Source organism: Convolutriloba macropyga, chromosome 6, assembly GCF_964194025.1.
Source record: "Convolutriloba macropyga chromosome 6, txConMacr16.3, whole genome shotgun sequence".
In the NCBI taxonomy this organism is placed as follows: Eukaryota; Metazoa; Xenacoelomorpha; order Acoela; family Convolutidae; genus Convolutriloba; species Convolutriloba macropyga.
Genome location: NC_134473.1, coordinates 64,036,507 through 64,053,591, shown reverse-complemented (window position 1 = coordinate 64,053,591; position 17,085 = coordinate 64,036,507). Strand labels below are relative to the sequence as shown.

The following is a 17,085-nucleotide window of genomic DNA, read 5'->3' as shown; positions in this document are numbered from 1 at the left end:
TTGTTTTTCCACGAGTCGACAATAAGAGAGCTAACAAACAATAGAGACTTATTATGTCACCAATAACGAATTTGTTCGTGTATACAGTTTTGTTCTAAGAATTTTAGTTCAGGAGCCCCGCGAGATTACAGTTAGAAATTTAATTAAAAAGAACTGAAATTATTGAAGAAAATCCAAAGTAACAAAAACCATAGAAATCGTATATCATTCGTATACAACGGTAACATCCAAATAAGTCGATGGAAAAATAGCCGATAATAAAGAAAACCTAAAGCACAGGTAATTAAAATAACCCAGATTTAAAAATTTAGGCAGCTCGTCAACACTTAATTGTTACGACCCACTTTAGTGGGGGAGGAAGTATATACTCAAATGAGTTTAGTTTGTTCAGACAATTTTGGCCGATCGATATAATCATCGTAGAGAGTTGTGAATGGTATCATTAAAAAGCTCGACCAGCGTAGAATATGAAAAGATTTTTTCAATTTTCGCTTTTTATAGGGAGTTATCGAGGTTTAAAGATTTGGGAATATTAGACGTATTTCAGCTGTTTTTATTCACATTTTCGGTATTTTTGACTTAATTTTCGTCAATTTTTCTAATATTTGTTCAAATTGTTAACTGTAGTGTTATTGATTTTATCTCTAAAGATAGAGGAGGGTTGCTGAATTGTTTGATCAGAGTTTTTGGCTAGAATGTATGCTAAATATTTCAATATTTGACTTTCTTCGGAAGCCAATTTGAGACCAAATTTGCTTTTTTAGCCATATTCTTTTTAAGCTGAAAAACGAGCTAGTTGTACACCCACTGATTTTGAGAGCCTTCTGGAATTATAATTAGCCAGTTGTTTGCAATTTTAAACTCGATATTTATAAAAAATGCATTTTTATATTTGATAAAATAAAAAATTTTGTTAAAAAATTGATCTATTGTGTAACCATTTGAACAAATGAGTATTTATCTGGACGCGCAGCATTATCTGGGCTGATCTTAATCTCGCCATCGATCCTTACGATAAATTTTTTAAAAGATTTTAATGGGGCGCGACTTTTTTTTCTAAATATATCCGCATTGTAAATGTTTTTATGTAAAATTTTTTTTACTTTCAAGAATTCCAAATCAGGGCTCACTTAATGACAGATACTATTTAGAAAAAACGAAGCCAACGAGATTATATTAGAGTTTCAGAGTTGAGCTCATGGTTTTTGTGGCTCTGACCAATTGTTTTCGTAAAAAAACGTTTATGTACTTTTTGAATTTTCCTTTCATTTGTTATCTTTTTTGTTGCCCAATGACTTATTGTCCTCAGTCAACGATCCAGATATTGTTCAGGAGTTAGGAGGTATAAATTAACCTAGATACTGCTTTCAGTTGTTATTAATGTCTGTTATGGCTTTGTATATACTTGTTTTAAGAAAATATCGGTTAATTTTTGAACTTTACCACTATTTTATCTCATTTCACTCAACTTCGGGCGCAGTGTTAGTAAAAAGAGGCAGAAATTGATTTTTTGTGGTTTGTATATTTGTGTTCGTAACGGTTTTATGTTCAACTAGTGGTCTCTTTGATTTGATACTGCGCCTTTTCAATTTTTTATTTTTGAGCGTAATTGCGTTTTTTATGTTCATTTTGCTTGCTTGCCAAATTATCACATTATTGATAAGTCCAGTTGAAAGAAAGCATGGCAGGGAAAATGCACAATGCTGGAAAGGGCTTTTCTGAATATGCTAATTGTTTTTGATATATAGTTTATGCTTTTTGTGCTGAGACAGTTATCTCGCAAAATTTTATTATTTTTTTTTTTGTTTTTGCCTATGTTTGTTTCTTTTTGGTTATGCCTTCCATATACCTAATTGCGATAGGTCTCAATTGCTTCCCCAGGAAGTATAACTCAACCTAGTTAAAGATTTTAGTGTATAGCTGCTGCTTTTAAAGACTTTAAAATTGAAAAAAATTCAATTGTATCCGTTTTGCTTTCATTTTTGTTTCCATGTAACTCAATCTCACTAATTAGAGGTTTCAATTACTTCTGATAATTCTTTTTTTCGCGGCTGGTTATACGTTGTGACTGATTGCTTCGAACATTGATTTCATAAAGTTTTTGAGATTTCTATACTTTTCAACTTCTGGGTTTCTTTTTGTTGTCATGTCTACGCAGTCCATTTATAATGAAGACTCTTTGATGTTAATAAGGAGCAAGTGACAATTTACAGTTCTTGCAGGTATCATCTTAAAATTATATTGCCTTGAACAGTGTGATCTCGTAAAATTGTTTGAAGTTTTGGCTTCTTTGTATATTTGTGAACTATTTTCCATTGAACCATAATTTTATCTATAACGGTTTAAGCTTCAATCATTTGTTTCGGCTTTGTCACTACTGCTACCACGAGAATTCATAAAATATTCAAGATTTTTTTATTTTTGTACATTTTATAGGATTTTTGTTTTCTTTTTAATGTATAGCAATAATCTAGATCGTATTGGCTTTGAAATTTTGCGCAATTGAATATTGGATAATGACGTATCTCAATTGCTTCCTATAGAGATATAAATTGACATTTTAGGGATTTCAGTGAAATTAATAGTTTTCAAAAGTAGAAAATTGAACTTCGCACCTCTTTGCTCTTTTTAGGGCTTTATCTGATGCGAGTTTGATTTTATGGGCTTTATCTGATGCGAGTTTGATTTTATGATTTTAGTTATAGACATCGAGTTTTGGTCGTATATAATGTTTGTTGGTTGGTTATTTTATTTTCCTTTCTAGTAGTCCTTTTGCTATTATCAACAACCTTCATCGGCCCTCTAGGGTGGTTTTTTGTATTCCATTTGTTGTTTATGGAACGATATGTATGTTTTTGAAAGTTTTCTATCTCTTCACCATTTGGTAGCCAAGTCAAGAATGTGGATGAGCGGGGTCAGAACCTTATGTGCTTACACACATTACCGAGCCTCCTTGTTGAACTCTTAGTCTTCATTTCAGTATCAATAGTTTTCAAGTTTTAAGAATTTCAAATTTAAGAATTTACGAACTCAGTGCAAATTTACGACAGCCAATCAAGTTAAAATCAAGAAAAAATTCCGAAATTTTTGAAGTAATAATTTGCAAAATTATGGAAGAATTTGGATCAATTGTAATTAATTCCGAATTTTTGTATGCACGGCTACTATTCGATAAGTACCATTACATTAGACTGTGATTTTTAGTACATTTAAACAACGAAAAATGCTTTGTTTTCCCTTTCTTTAACTAAAACACTGACTCTTACGTCTATGTATTACAATTTTTAGGTTAAAAAGGCATTGAGAAAGTTGTCAAGATCACAAGTTTGATCTTGCTGGAAATTACGAAAATGATTCAACATTGTCACTCTTTTTATTTTTAGTTTTAAATTTTTATTTCGCCTATTTTATTTTTGGACCGATAAGAACTAATTACGAGAGAATTGTATGCTGCCAAAGAGCGTTAAGGTTTATCGACATTTACCAACTTTTATCAGGTTTTTGAAAAAATGGTGAAATGGACGTTTGCTCATTAAAAAACGGGAGTTTGAAGTTTGAAATTGCCATGTGGGACAAAATTGTCAAAATTGTTTTTATTGAAGATCCTCCACGGCACAGAGCAAATACAAAGGAATCAGTCAGAAATTGGGCTCTTAATTAAGCATAAAACGGTGTGCTTATTTAAGCATATTAAAGATGGTATCCAAACGCACAGTCAGGAATTGGTAAGCATGCTCTTGGAAAAATCGGTGCCAAAATGAGCTCTGTTGTGAAACAGAATTTTAGATAGCGGAAACCAACTGTCACATACATTAAAGTTCGATATGCTGAGCTTTTTGGGCTATGCGTGATTCATTGCACTCGAACGAAATTTGAAGCAATTTTTGTAGATGTGGTTTTTTCTATGCGGAATTTTGGCTTGATCCTTTTTCTGCTTTTGTTCTAGAACTTTATCTGACTTCTCAAGTGACTTTGTAATGCGATTGTAAATGCAGGAAATCTCAAGGGTCGGATGTTTTTGCACTCAAAGAAGAATTCATCAAGACTACAGTCCCTGAATGAAGTTGCCCCTCGTGTCATTCGAGAGCGATTTTTCCTACGCTAGTGGGTTTATGATGACCCATTTTGGGGAGACAATTTTATTGTGTGGAGGGCGTTTCTTAATCTTTAAAGCTGAACCGCCTTCAGTTACCCCCCCCCCCCCCCGCCCGCCCATCACCCCACATACCACCCCAATCGGCGCTGATACAATACGGTTGCGGAAAAGCCCACTTCGATAGGAAACAAAACCCCACTTTACTACTAAAGAGCTGCGCGTTTGGCCAGGCCTCAGCGGCCCGTGGGACTTGGTATGAACCTATTACAAATTATTACGATCGAAATTCAATTTTAAAATGGGAGTTTTTTTCCGTGGGGGTTTATTTCCTATCTAAAGTTAAATGGAGGGTTTATTTCCTAGACCCGATACGATAACAATCTCTGCTATTTATAAAGTTGACAAAAACTGCAAAAGAATACGTAAGAAATGCCAGTTGGTGGTTCGTGATGCCTACTGTCCTTTTCATTATCATGTCTATTGTGAGTTTGCCACTTTGTGCAAAGGAGCTGTACAAACAGCGGGGAATGAATGTCTAAGAAGGCCATGAATGTCGTTTTTCTTAATTAAATTGGGTGTTCTTCGATAATTTGTCGGTAGGATGGAGCACAGACGTTTTGTGTCTTTTAGAAAATTATGAATGCTCTACAATTGATCTTGGATTTCAAAGTTTTCCCTTTTCAGAGACTTTAAACTGTAAATAATGCAAACAGATGCTAGAAATCCGATATCTTTTGTAAGAATCTACAAAGATTATCGGAAATATTTGCAAGATGTAGAAAGATTTTTGATGATTTTTTGATGAGTTTATCCTGCAGTTTGGATTTGCAGATCTTTGAACATTTAAAGGCTGGTCAAAATTGGTTCAGGATCAAAGCGCTTTGTTTAGTGTTAGATTTGTTAAACGTTTTCGATGTATGTCTTCTTCTAAGTAGCGATTTTGTTCGATTACAACGAAGAAGGGTCGCGACCAGCATTAATCCATATTTTCAGTCAAGTTAGAATGGATTTACGAGAAAAGCTGAATGAGCACAGACGAAAGAACTTTTTGTGTGACGTGAATTTGATTGTGGAGAAGAGTTCTTTTCCAGCTCACAAGTTTGTGCTTGCCGCAACTGCCGAGTACTTTAGCAAGATGTTCGTTGATGAAGTGATTCCGCCAAATCAGAACGAAAATCGTTCACCCAGTGCATCGGCCACTGCTGAAAAAACGGAGAATGGTGTAGCTGATGATAATGGTGATGTTAATGGCGATGGAGCTGAAACGAATGGGAATATTGTAGAAGAAAGTGCTGTTTCTTTTCCCTGAGATTAAACACTTCATTTTTGTATTGAGTATGATAGGAAACCCTCAAAATTTAATTAAAATTACCACTTGATCAAAAAGGGGATCATGTCATTGTAAGATAGACCTTTCAGGTTTCCCAAAGATTGAATTGAATTTAATTGAATTGAAATTAAACAGCAACAGTCAATCGAAAAATTAATCCGATAAAAATTGCCAAGAGGGATTACCAAAGAGAGGTACATTTCATCAAGTGGTAACCCAGGAAGACCTCATAAAGGAGAATTAAGCTAGATTCAACGAAATTGATGCTAGATTCAGAAAAAGTCTTTAAATCTCTCAATTATCGATGATGTACCTGTTTGTGAAGATTGATTATGATCAATTATAACTTTTTTTTTATGATTTCACACCTTTATAATTTTGTAAAGAATTTCAATGAATAGTCCCGACTCGCGTTAAGCTATACAAATAATTAAAAATGCAAAAACACCTATATTGTTCACACAGGCTTATAAACACAAACCATTTGATCACGGGGGAAAAGGAAACAGGTCAAAGAGGAAAAAGAGGAGAGCAATGGTGTAGATGAAGTTCAACCGAAGAAGAAAATCATATGCGATGTTGAACTCCAAGGAGTGAGGAGTAATGGCTTTGAGAGCTTGCTTCACTTTCTCTACACGGCCAGGTTCCACTGTAAACAAGAAACAGTTTTGGATGTCTTGCATAATGCAAGGGTTCTCAACTTATCAGACATTGTCCAGAAATGTCTTATGTTCTTGTGCGAAAACGTCACAATCGCTCAATGCGTCCAAGTTTACCAAATGGCACTCAATCACAACTACTTTTCGTTAGTCTGTACTTGTAAACAGCTTCTGCTCAACAGGTTTGCTGAAGTTTTAACGAGTAAAACTTTTCTGGAGTTGAGTCCGGTTCTGCTTTGCCAGTTACTAAGCGATGATTCGCTCAAAATTGCGGATGAAAAATTGGCAATGCGGGCTGTGGTCAAGTGGATTATGCATGATATCACAAGCAGAAAGTCATTCGCCGATAGAATGCTTTCTTCAATTCGATTTTCATACATTAGCAGCTCTGATTTTCTGTTTGAGCTAGATAAATGCAAGGATGTTGCTTACCTGAAAGAGCGTTTCGAGGTCTGTCAAGTTTTCAGAAGCGACAAATCGCCTATCGCGAATGTGAACGGGGCGCTGGATTCGAGTTGTACGGTGGGGGCAAAAGAGAACCCAAAATTCCCGGAATTGGTATCTATGCAGCATATTCCTAGAAAGAGTTACCGTCCTAGAATATTAATCACAGGTGGGGTGTCTTCGTACAGAAATTGTATTGTAGACTGGATTGAGCAGTATGACCTCTTCACGCATTCATGGTCGCAGTGCAATAGACTGGCAACATCCAGAAGTGGCCATGCTCTCGTCCAGTTTGACAATAGGTTCACGTACCTGATCGGAGGGCAACGATCACCTGAGGAAATTTTGAACTCTGTTGAAATTTTAGATCTTGCGGAAGATAAGTTCAAGGCGACTTCTTATTCGCTTCTGAAACCCCGCAAGTGGTTCAATGCAGTGCAATATGGGCGTAGTTTGTACGTCATTGGTGGGTATTCGCCCAGTGGGCCTTTGGATAGCATCGAGTGTTTTAATCCCAAGTCTGCTAACAACCCGGGATGGACACTGTACTCCTCCTTAGATGTTTCCATATTTTCATTCGCATCAGTTGTTGTGGGGCAGGAATTATTTGTGAGTGGCGGAGTAGTAAACAACGGGAACTCGGATGCCCTTCGTGTATTTTGCTTCAAAACAAAGAAGATGTCATCTAGAGCGTCTATGCACAGTAAAAGAAGTCAGCACTGTTTGGTGGCTGTTCGAGACTGTTTGTATGCTATTGGTGGTCGAAATTGCACAGACGGAGTTTTGAATTCGGTCGAAAGATATTCGATTATTGAGGTGAGAAAGTATAAACGTAATCTTCCCCATTTTAGCCCCCAACTTAGTGTTAATAGAACTAATAGCCCGCTTTCGCCATAAATATACCTAAATGAGAGATGTATTTTCTTGGGGTGATGGGAGTACAACATGGGGATAACGCATGTATAAAGATTTATAAAGGGCACTTCATCCCTTCTAGCCGAAAGTTATTTTTTCAAAAAGGAAGATTCCCAAAGTTAATTAGGTTCGAAATATTAGGTTCCCACCGCGGTCAAAATCCCCCCTCCACTCTGTATTTACCAGAGTACATCTAGTAATGGGGGAAGGGGAGAAGGAATCTGAGCCCGGCTTGAATTGGTGACATTGTTAAGGGCTGCGGCGCTAAGTGTAGCGATGCTTTTACTGACATGTCTTTTTTCGTTATTTCCAAAACTAGGAGAACCATTTTATCGCCAAAACATAGGGTAGTGGATCAGAAACAATACAAGTCAAATTTTGCCGCTTTTACAATTCGTTGTTTTCAAATAAATATCCAAAAACCCCATTGTAGGAAAAGCTATTTGCTGATCTCAGTAGCGAATAATCCGAATTAATTGGTGGCCTAAGAATAAGGAAAGGAATCCTTAGTATCAGGACAATCTACCCAATACCATAATACCCAATGTGCCTAAATACCCAATGTGCCTAAATACCCAATGTGCCTAAATACCCAATGCCAAAATACCCAATGCCAAACTACCCTATTTATAACTTAATAGTTATAATCATGAAATTAACGTACAATCCCACAATTAAGGTACAAGTCTACCATTAAGTACAAATTAATTAATTAGATGCAATTTAAGTTAACAAGACGCAAAATTATCACAGAAATTGAATTGTTCGAAGTAACTTGACGCGTCTTTCTACTCTTTAAACTTGGCCATAAATAGACGCTAAACGTGAGCAAAATTACTTGGGGTAAGTCCCAGCAGAACCGATTAACTTAAATCCCTGATGGACATGATTTTCAAAAGAAGTTAGAAACAGAGACTACTGCGCATTGAAAATGCTCAAAATGGAACTCCTATAAGTTACGGCCATATATCGCTCGATGTTGCTAACCAAAAATTCAACATTTTCAATGCTTTAAGCGGAAAAAACAAGAGCCGAAAGAAATAGATTATTGAATGAAAACGTCAAACATTGCATAAAATTTCAAAACTGATGATGTCTCATTTTTACGTTCACTTGCTTACTATACACAATCCTGATCTTTTATACTTGTTATATGTGCGTTTTGTGGTGCTATTGAATAAATTTTTTGTAAAAAAGCATTACTCAAAAACTAGAGAGCTGATAATCTGACAGTAGATTTTATATGTGGGATAGTTTTCTAGTTTCTACGCCCCACCCACTGCCAACACCGCCCATAGCTGGTATTGGCAGGTTTTCCCCGACTTCTTCCCAATTTTTCGTTTCCGACCGTTTTATTAAGTCATTTTCAAATTTTTCGAGATTTTTTTATCACCGAAATTCAAACCGCACCACTTCCGTGTTTTTTGTTGCGTGCTTTAACCGCTGCGCCAATTTCGCTTTGAATGTTTTTTGATGTTTACAGTGATATTTTGAGTTATCTTTTATGTGATACGTTTAAACAAATTTAATCTAAAAGGTGGTTGGAAGTAAAAGGCGGTATGATCTAAAAAGCTGTTTGACATAAAAGTCGGTTTGATTTAAAAGCGTTATTCAATTGTCTAAACTGTGTGTTCTTTTAATTTTTTCTGTGCAAGCGTTCTAAAAGTTGACGTCATTTCGTCTCACTTGGTTCTTTATAAGCACAATTAGGCTTTACCAATTCGCCTTTGAACATAAAATGAGCATTCTTAATCAAAGTTAGCATCAAAGTGATTAATGTTATTATTATAATTGGGTATATTGGCATTGGGTATTTTGGCATTAGGTATATTGGCGTATTTGGTATAATGGCATTGGATAGAATGCCATCGGGTATATTGTCATGTAACCGAATCCTTGAGATAGCATAGTCAAAATGTTGGCGCCACTTCAAATCCCCTACAAAAGCCATCAGACAGCACGAAAACGTTTGAAACTGAAAAAAACTTAGAATTTGCCAAAACTCAAAAATGGTCAAAACTGAAAATTTTTACAATTTGGGACCGAAATTTTGTACACCCCCGATTTTTGGAAGGGAAAACCTGAGCAACCCGAGGTTATGGCACATGGTTAGGGTTACCTCTAAGCTACTCATGGACCCAACGGACGTTATTGCAGCAGATCCAGAAGTGTGGTTATTAGCACTTATATGGTGCAAAATTGGCATTTTTCGATATTTTGTTATTTATTGTTTAATTTCTTAACTTGTTTCTTTTATGATACTTTAGATGATCATTTAAGGTCAAATACCGTAGTCTCGAGGCATTTAGAGCCACGTAATAACTATACGCGCGCAAGTCAACAAAAGTAAATATTGCAGTAATTTTACATTTACAATGTAAACAATGACCTAAATCACTTTCTTGATTAACCAATCAGAAACCAGTAGCGATGATGTCATGAATGATAAATATTTGATTATTTACTTTAACCGAAATGTTTGAATAGTGAAACGGAATTGTATTTAGAACCATTATAAACTTATGCAGAGCAGTTGGCTCTCAGATTGACTAAAATTTGATTCTTTAACAACTTGAGTCTTTTTGCTAAGTTTTGTTGGATCTTAAGATCTTGAGAGTGTTAAAGTTTAAGTTAGTTGAGCTTACTTGACGAGAAGTTAGCAACATAACTAACACTGGCTGAAGCCTTACAAACTTCAGCACGAGATTGAACACCGATTGTCACTAAGGATTTTCTTAACTTCAATCAACGAATTTAAAGTTACAGTCCTTTAAATAGAGCGACTAATTATTTCTGCGAGATTGTTAGTCAATCGGACCCTGTGAAGAACCAGGCCGGCGTAAAACTCGAGAACCAGGATGTGCTATATCGGTTCCGCTGAGATTCTTGAGCAGCCGCAACACAAAATGTTTTTTATCGAGCCATAGACTAGTGAAAAAGGAAAAAATGGTTCAGGTCTAGTTCAACTTGACCGCATTTTTTCATTTTACCATCAAATTTTAACCATTATTACTAAGAAAATTTTAAATTACAATTTTTAAAATTCAATCTATCTATACTTTTCAATGTATGAAATCATAAGGCAACATGTTTCAGCGACAAATTTTTGCATGTTTATGGAGCCTTTAGGAAAGCATGTTTTAGAGCCGCATTGAGCAGCATGACTAAGCGAGCATATCGGGAGAGGTCAGTGAACTAAAAGGCTCAAAGTAGATGGGTGAGAACCGAACTCAGGAGAAAAGACTGTCCCAGAGGGAGTATTTAGTGTCCTGCGTATTACGTGTTTTTGAATTGCTCTCAAACAAAGTTTGAAGCCTTTATTGTAAACGTGTGTTTGCTATTTTGCAGAATTTAGCTTAATATATTCTGCGCCTTTCGAGAACAGTATCCGCTTTCAAGTAAGTTTTCACGCTTTTATGCTGGATGTCAGTTGCTCTCAGTCTGAAATATGTTTATTGGTAACAAAAAAGTGCTTGTGAGAAACGGTGGTTAGTAGTGATTATAGCGCAAGTGATAAGTTGGAGGACCGCTAATGAGAGGGTCATGATTTCAAACAAATGTAGGATACCTTCCGTTTTTTAGCCATGAAAATTTCTAATCTACACCATGTTGCCTGGCGTTCGAGAGAATTTCTTGTGACGTTTCGGTTTATTAAACGCTTGAGCTCTAAAATGGGACAAAATTGTTGTATGATTAAGGGGTCTTTCGGAGCGCATTGTTAATAGCCGTATTGGGAAGCATGGTTACGCGAACATAGAGAGAGTTTAATGACATAAAAGGCTCAAATTAGATGGGTGAGAACCGCACCCGGGGCAAAAGACTGTTGGTCAGGTGCTGTTACCACGAGGCTATGAGGGCTTGAAAGTATGCTGGCTCAGAGGGAGGATTTACGGTCCTGCGTACTACGTGCTGTTGAATGATTTTTGTTTGATCTCATTTGCTCTCAACCTGAAATATCTTTATTGATAACATAAAAGCGATTGTGAAAAACCGGGTTTAGTAGTGGTTATAGAGCATTTGGTAAAATGTAGGACTTCTAATAACATAGCAAGGTCGTGGTTTTGTAATCGTGTCGAGTACACTTTTTTGTAGCCATGAAATTTCCTAATATACATCATGCTGCCTGGCGTTTGAGAGCAATTCTTGCGACGTAAATCGGTTCATGTTCCCTTGTGTGTGTATGTTTGGGGGGATTAAAATGGCAATTGTTTTCTCGTTGCAGCATTTCTTTCCTGTCTTTTGGTTTTCTGTGGTTTCAGAATTTCACTTTTTTAATGGGTTTTTTTTTCGTAAAAGCCGATGAATTTTTTCCCGTTTATAATGTTGCTCGAACGAGTTTTTAAGCAATCATTCCTAACACTTTACTTTCTTTTTCTAACCCTCTCTCTATCTCTTTCTTTTTCTCTCTTTGTCTTTCTCTTCTATCTTTTTTCCTTCTCTCGCTTTCGTTCTTCTCTTTCTCTCTCTCTCTTCTCTCCTTTTCGTTTTCTTTCTCCCTTATGTCTCTCTCTCACATTCTTTGTTTCCTTTCTCTCTGTCTCTCGCTTTTTCTTTGTTTCTTTTTCTTTGTTACTGCCACATTTCTGTACACTGAACATAACGATTTCCCAAAAATGAGCTTTTAGTTCCCCAAGAAACTAGAGGTCAAAACAGCATATATCGAAGAGCTACAGACAGTTTGAATTGGAGAAATCGAACAGCTGCGTCACTCCTCCGCATTTTCTTTTGGTTACACAAAGGTTGAATTTTATTATAGCTGCTGATTTTGTGGTTCTATTACCATTATCAGTTTTGAGCAGTTTTAGTTGTGTTTGCTAATCTTTTATTATATTAAATATCAGTCGCACTTGGGCCCAATTGTTAACAGTGCTCCTATCTTAACATGATATAAAGGTCCTTAATCATGTAGCCTAACCTAATGCATGCGTTTTGAGACGCGATTTACCGCGAGGTTCAAGCTGCTAATCAGCAGTTTTTTTGCGCTTATTAGGCATGCAGCATAGCAAAAACAAGCGAGTCACAGATGCCATTGTCCAGAATGTTGCTGATCTAGAATGGACAATAGATAAATGCAATACGCCGCGGTTGTGTAAGTGTTAAGATCCATTGGCTGTTAAACGAGGCCAAAGGGTTCGATCACCAGTTGGTGAGAACCAGAAATCTTGAGTTCTTTAAAACCTTCTATTCCTTCAAATTATTTTCTTGTGATGGTTTTGCGGCCCTGCTGGTTTTTAGTGATGTAAAGAAATACCAATTTTAGTGATGAAAAGATATACAATTTTTACTGATGATCAATAATGATCAGCAATTGCTGCATATCTACGGGATCTGATGTGTTCACTGTTCACAGATTGTTTACCCTTTCCGAGGTTAAAAGATATAAAAAAGCTTAATTTCAAAATTTTTTTGGAAAGCTAATGATTGTTTGTGGCGTACATGAACGTTTTAAAATTAAGTTAGGATGTGTCTAAATTTACACCCATTTTCAGTGATTTTTTTGAATATATCCAGCTATTTTTATGAATTCTTTTCCATCTCACCGATTTGATTGATTTTCAAATGAATTTAATGACACTATCTTGATGTTTTTTTATTTTGCTCCGATATATCGCGAATATTTAGAAATACTGGAAAATTATTAGCTTATTATTTAGTTTTTAAGTGAGATTGTGGATGCTCTACAGTTTAGAATAATTTACACATTGCTTGATAACTTTCTCTCTATTAATTGCTCTTGAACGGTATCAGCATTTTTTGCAAATTTTTTGCTGGACTGTTTTTGACTTCGGTCGTTCAATTTTGATTTTTGCACGATTTAAATTGTTTTCTGTGAATCAGAATTTTCAGCAGCGTTTATAAGCGAAATGATAAGCAGCGTTTTAAAGCGAAATGATGCGGCAACAAAATTGTTTCATTTGTTCTTTTTATACTTTGTTGGTCGTCTATGAAAGCTTATTCTCCCTAAATACTTCGCCCTTTTAATCTACCCCAACCCCCCTTCGCCGACTGAATCATACTAGAATACCCCCGCCCCCTCACCAGTTGTTCGAAAGCTATTTTCCAACGCCAACCGGTTGGTTTCAACATGATAATTCAAGTTCTGAAGGTCTAGATAAGTTTTTTGTTGTGAGGAAGCAGTTGAATGAATTGATAGGATACGTGGACTAAAGTGAGCGATATGAGCTTGGGCAGAGCGGGTGCATGTGCAGTGGTGGTCGATGGACTTGTTTATGTTATGGGAGGCAGGGCTCACTTGGCCTGTCAACAACAGCAGAGTTCGCAGCAACAAATAAAGAACGCAGGAGGAAGCAACCTTGGTGGTAGTAGTATCACCTCCTCAATTGGAGGTGCAACTGGGGAATGTTTTGCAGAGGTGTACGATCCCTTGACTAACCAGTGGAATCCCCTCTCTCTGTGTAATAACAACTGTGCTTCCAGAAGTTATGCTGCCGCTACTCTACTACAACCTTTGATTAACTCGAGCTGAGAAATTTATCCCCCTCCTCCCCATCCGTGAACAAAATTTTTTACGGCCAGAAGCCTGTGTGAAACATCACTCTGAAGCCTGTGCGCTCTGGGGAGGGGGGGGGGGGACAATGTGGAACAGTTGACTTCCTGTACTTTTACTGACTGTTGGGCAGTTTTATGTTGGTTCAATTCAACATTCGAATAAACCGTTTCCTAGAGGAAGTTAATTTCTAAATAAATATCAGTTTTAAAATTGACCTCAAATTTTTCAGTTATTCTCTCATGTTAAATAAAGTTTAAAGGTCTCAAAGTAATAAAGGCACTATGTGGGGGTTTCTTTTGTGAAGGTAATTACTTTAAACTCGCCGACATTTACATTAAGAACAGTTAGATTTAAAAAAATTGTAAAATTGGAGCGTGATCATATGAACTGAGAATGGCGATTTACAAGTATGCACACACCAGAGTGAATGTATTAGAGACATGTTATTCGTAAAAAATACAGTTTTGCAGTTAGCATGCCAAGTCAAAAAAAAGTATATTAAAAGATCTGTTTATTAATACTGCTCAAGTTCTACTGAAGCGTTCTGCAAAAGATTTGTATAGGTCTGTGCAACAGTTTTTGGACGTTGTTCCAGACTAACTTGCCAGGAAGGTTAGAAACTGGATCAGAGTAACATTTTCTATGAACAGTGCCTCGGAGCTGTCGGGAGACCAAAGATTTTGGAAAAGAACATTGAGGGGAGGTTGAAAAAGCGGAAAGGTTAGTTTAAATGAAACATGGAGTTTTTTTAACGAGTTAACATGCTGGAACATTTCGGTTGAACAAACTCCCGAAACAAGTAAATCTCTCAGGCTGATCTGAATGCAACACGTGATTTTTTAATAGCCGCACAGCGATAGCTGGGGCTATTATTGGCCTTCTATTGGTTTTTTTACAATTCAAAGAATTTGAATTGTATTGGGGCGCTGTCTTTTTTTTTAAGATCTGTTCACACATTTTCATGATTTTTGAAGTCAAATTGGAGTAGTGATTTTGGTCACGCCGAAACAGGAAATGGAGCGAAAAAGCGAGTGGTTTTGCGGCGTGAATTTTTTTCGCTCTAATTTTAAAGTAGAGTGAGAAAACGGTGTTTGAACAAAAATTCGGTTTCTCGGTAGTGGTTTTTTGTTCACATGCGGCAATTTCACTCTGATTTTTACTGTTTTTTTCGATTTTTTGGATCGGATTTTTTCTAAATGGTTTTCCCAATCCATTCACAGCTCATTCTAGGTCTAATTTTTTTGTTTGAATTAAATTTTTTTAATTTCACGCTAGTGGTTTTTTTGTTCACATGCGGCATTTTGTCATTGATTTTCTGTTTTTTTCTTATTTTTTTATCTGATTTTTTAAAATGGTTTTCTCAATTCACTCATAGTCCTTTCTAGGTCGTTTTTCTGTTTAGTTAATGAAAATTCTTTGACTTGTACGTCAGGACTTGTCCTGCTATGTTTTTTTATTTTGTCGTCATGATTTTTGTTACGACCATATGACGTCACAGCCACTTTTTGTTCATTCGTTCATGCAATTTCAACTGAATTGCATGTGTGACGTCATTTTTCGCTCTTAGTGGAGCGAGTTTTTTTGTTCATGCGCGTGATTAAATTTTTGGTCACACTTGACTTACCTCACTCTCAGAAATGACTTCCTGACTTTGAAATTGACTTTTATTTACTTCAATTCAAAGAGATAAGGTCAAGTAGGTGTGTGTCACTCTAAATGAATGTTAATTGAGATCAGCTAATAGAGGCAGCAATAACTTATACAGATTTTTGATCCAAATATAACAGATCAGCCTTCAATGAAAAGACGAATTTTTTTGGTCTGTCTTTTTTACTGTTTTTTTAGACTGCCGATCTACGAATCTTTTGCGGCTATTTTCTGGCAATCTGCCAGCTATGTTAATAAAGTTTTAGAACAATTTTGAAGAAACAATAGATCTAAATAATTAGTTTCAAATCTTATGGCTTTGATGGTTTGAAAATAATCTCTCAGATGTTGATCACACTAAACGCCCTAAGAAAGTACAAGCTATGTGGCTTAAAGTAAGACAATGGAACTATGCTAACTTGAAATTAACGAAAAAAATAGCACAAATACTTAAATTTTTGTTCATCTTGTAGCAACTGAGATCACAATGCTTTTACTCATATTGGTTGTATTATTTAAGGACTGAACATAAAACCAAAAAGATCCGAAAACAAACAAAGAACTTCGATAGACCAGAAAAAATCCGAATTTGGCGAAATCTGTTTGGAAAATTCTTCATGGCGATGGAAGGTTCAATTGAAAAAAAAGTGCGCCTATGTTATGATTAACATCTATCTTCTCAAAATAAGAAAAGAAAAACGATCGTGCTATTTTAAAGAAAGAACATGCGCATCCATTTACATGAGCTGTTTAAATCAAATTTAGGGTTCTAAAGTCGACCGCAAAACAATTCTGAGGCAAATGAAAAAAACACTACCGGAAAGCAATTCTGAGTCAAGTGAAAAGAAAACAAAAACCTATTTTTCAATATCAGGATGGTCATTCATAGCTATTTTTTGAGTGTCAGTGTATTTATTTTATTGGAAACATCTTTGCCAAATTTCGAAAAACACGATTTTGTAATTTCTTTCCTTGTGTGACTTGGACGATTGACTAAAGAGCAACTGACTAAAGAACACTTCACAACTCTGTAAAAACTAGTTTTAATAGGAAAATAAAGCTCGGGCCTAAAAATTTCATACAGTATTAAAAAATACAGCAATTTGTTTCTGCTCAACTGGTTGATAATTTGCAAACAACTAAGAGAATATTACGGTGTTCTTTTGGAAACGAGCATAAGCATTTTCAATAACTCGTTGAGTAAGTACAGGTAAAGATTTGCCGTAAAGGCTGGTAGAGAGGAACAAATTTCCAATTCAACGAAAGTGCTACTCAAAAAGGGTAAGTCAGGCAACTTAAAATTCGGTTTAAACTTCAGCTTTGCTAGTTCAGGTCGTATAAATGCACTATATCGCATTTTTCTACGAATGGTTGTTGTTTTTTGAACTCCTGGTAAAACAGCAACCTCAGAATTGAGTATACTGCAAATTGCTTTCAAATATATATGTGAACCTTCTTTTGTTGAATTTGAGAGCACTTGGGT

At 36.0% G+C, this 17,085-nt stretch overlaps 1 protein-coding gene across 1 annotated transcript; it reads left to right on the top strand.

Annotated features, from left to right (window-relative positions):
• The first annotated feature begins 4,989 nt into the window (after positions 1–4,989).
• Positions 4,990–14,187, top strand: LOC142341371 (kelch-like protein 26). Its single transcript, XM_075392299.1, has 3 exons — positions 4,990–5,399; positions 5,921–7,345; positions 13,599–14,187. The coding sequence occupies exons 1-3, from the start codon at positions 5,100–5,102 to the stop codon at positions 13,929–13,931; spliced, it is 2,058 nt and encodes a 685-aa protein (XP_075248414.1). The 5' UTR covers positions 4,990–5,099; the 3' UTR covers positions 13,932–14,187.
• Positions 14,188–17,085: the final 2,898 nt, after the last annotated feature.

Bases quoted from the DNA above. Each gene is read 5' to 3' on its own strand.
- LOC142341371 (XM_075392299.1), top strand. From the start codon at position 5,100: ATGGATTTACGAGAAAAGCTGAATGAGCACAGACGAAAGAACTTTTTG. The intron at 5,400-5,920 runs CCCTGAGATTAA...ATTTGATCACGG, and splicing joins AAGAAAGTGCTGTTTCTTTT to GGGAAAAGGAAACAGGTCAA. The intron at 7,346-13,598 runs GTGAGAAAGTAT...ATGAATTGATAG, and splicing joins AAAGATATTCGATTATTGAG to GATACGTGGACTAAAGTGAG.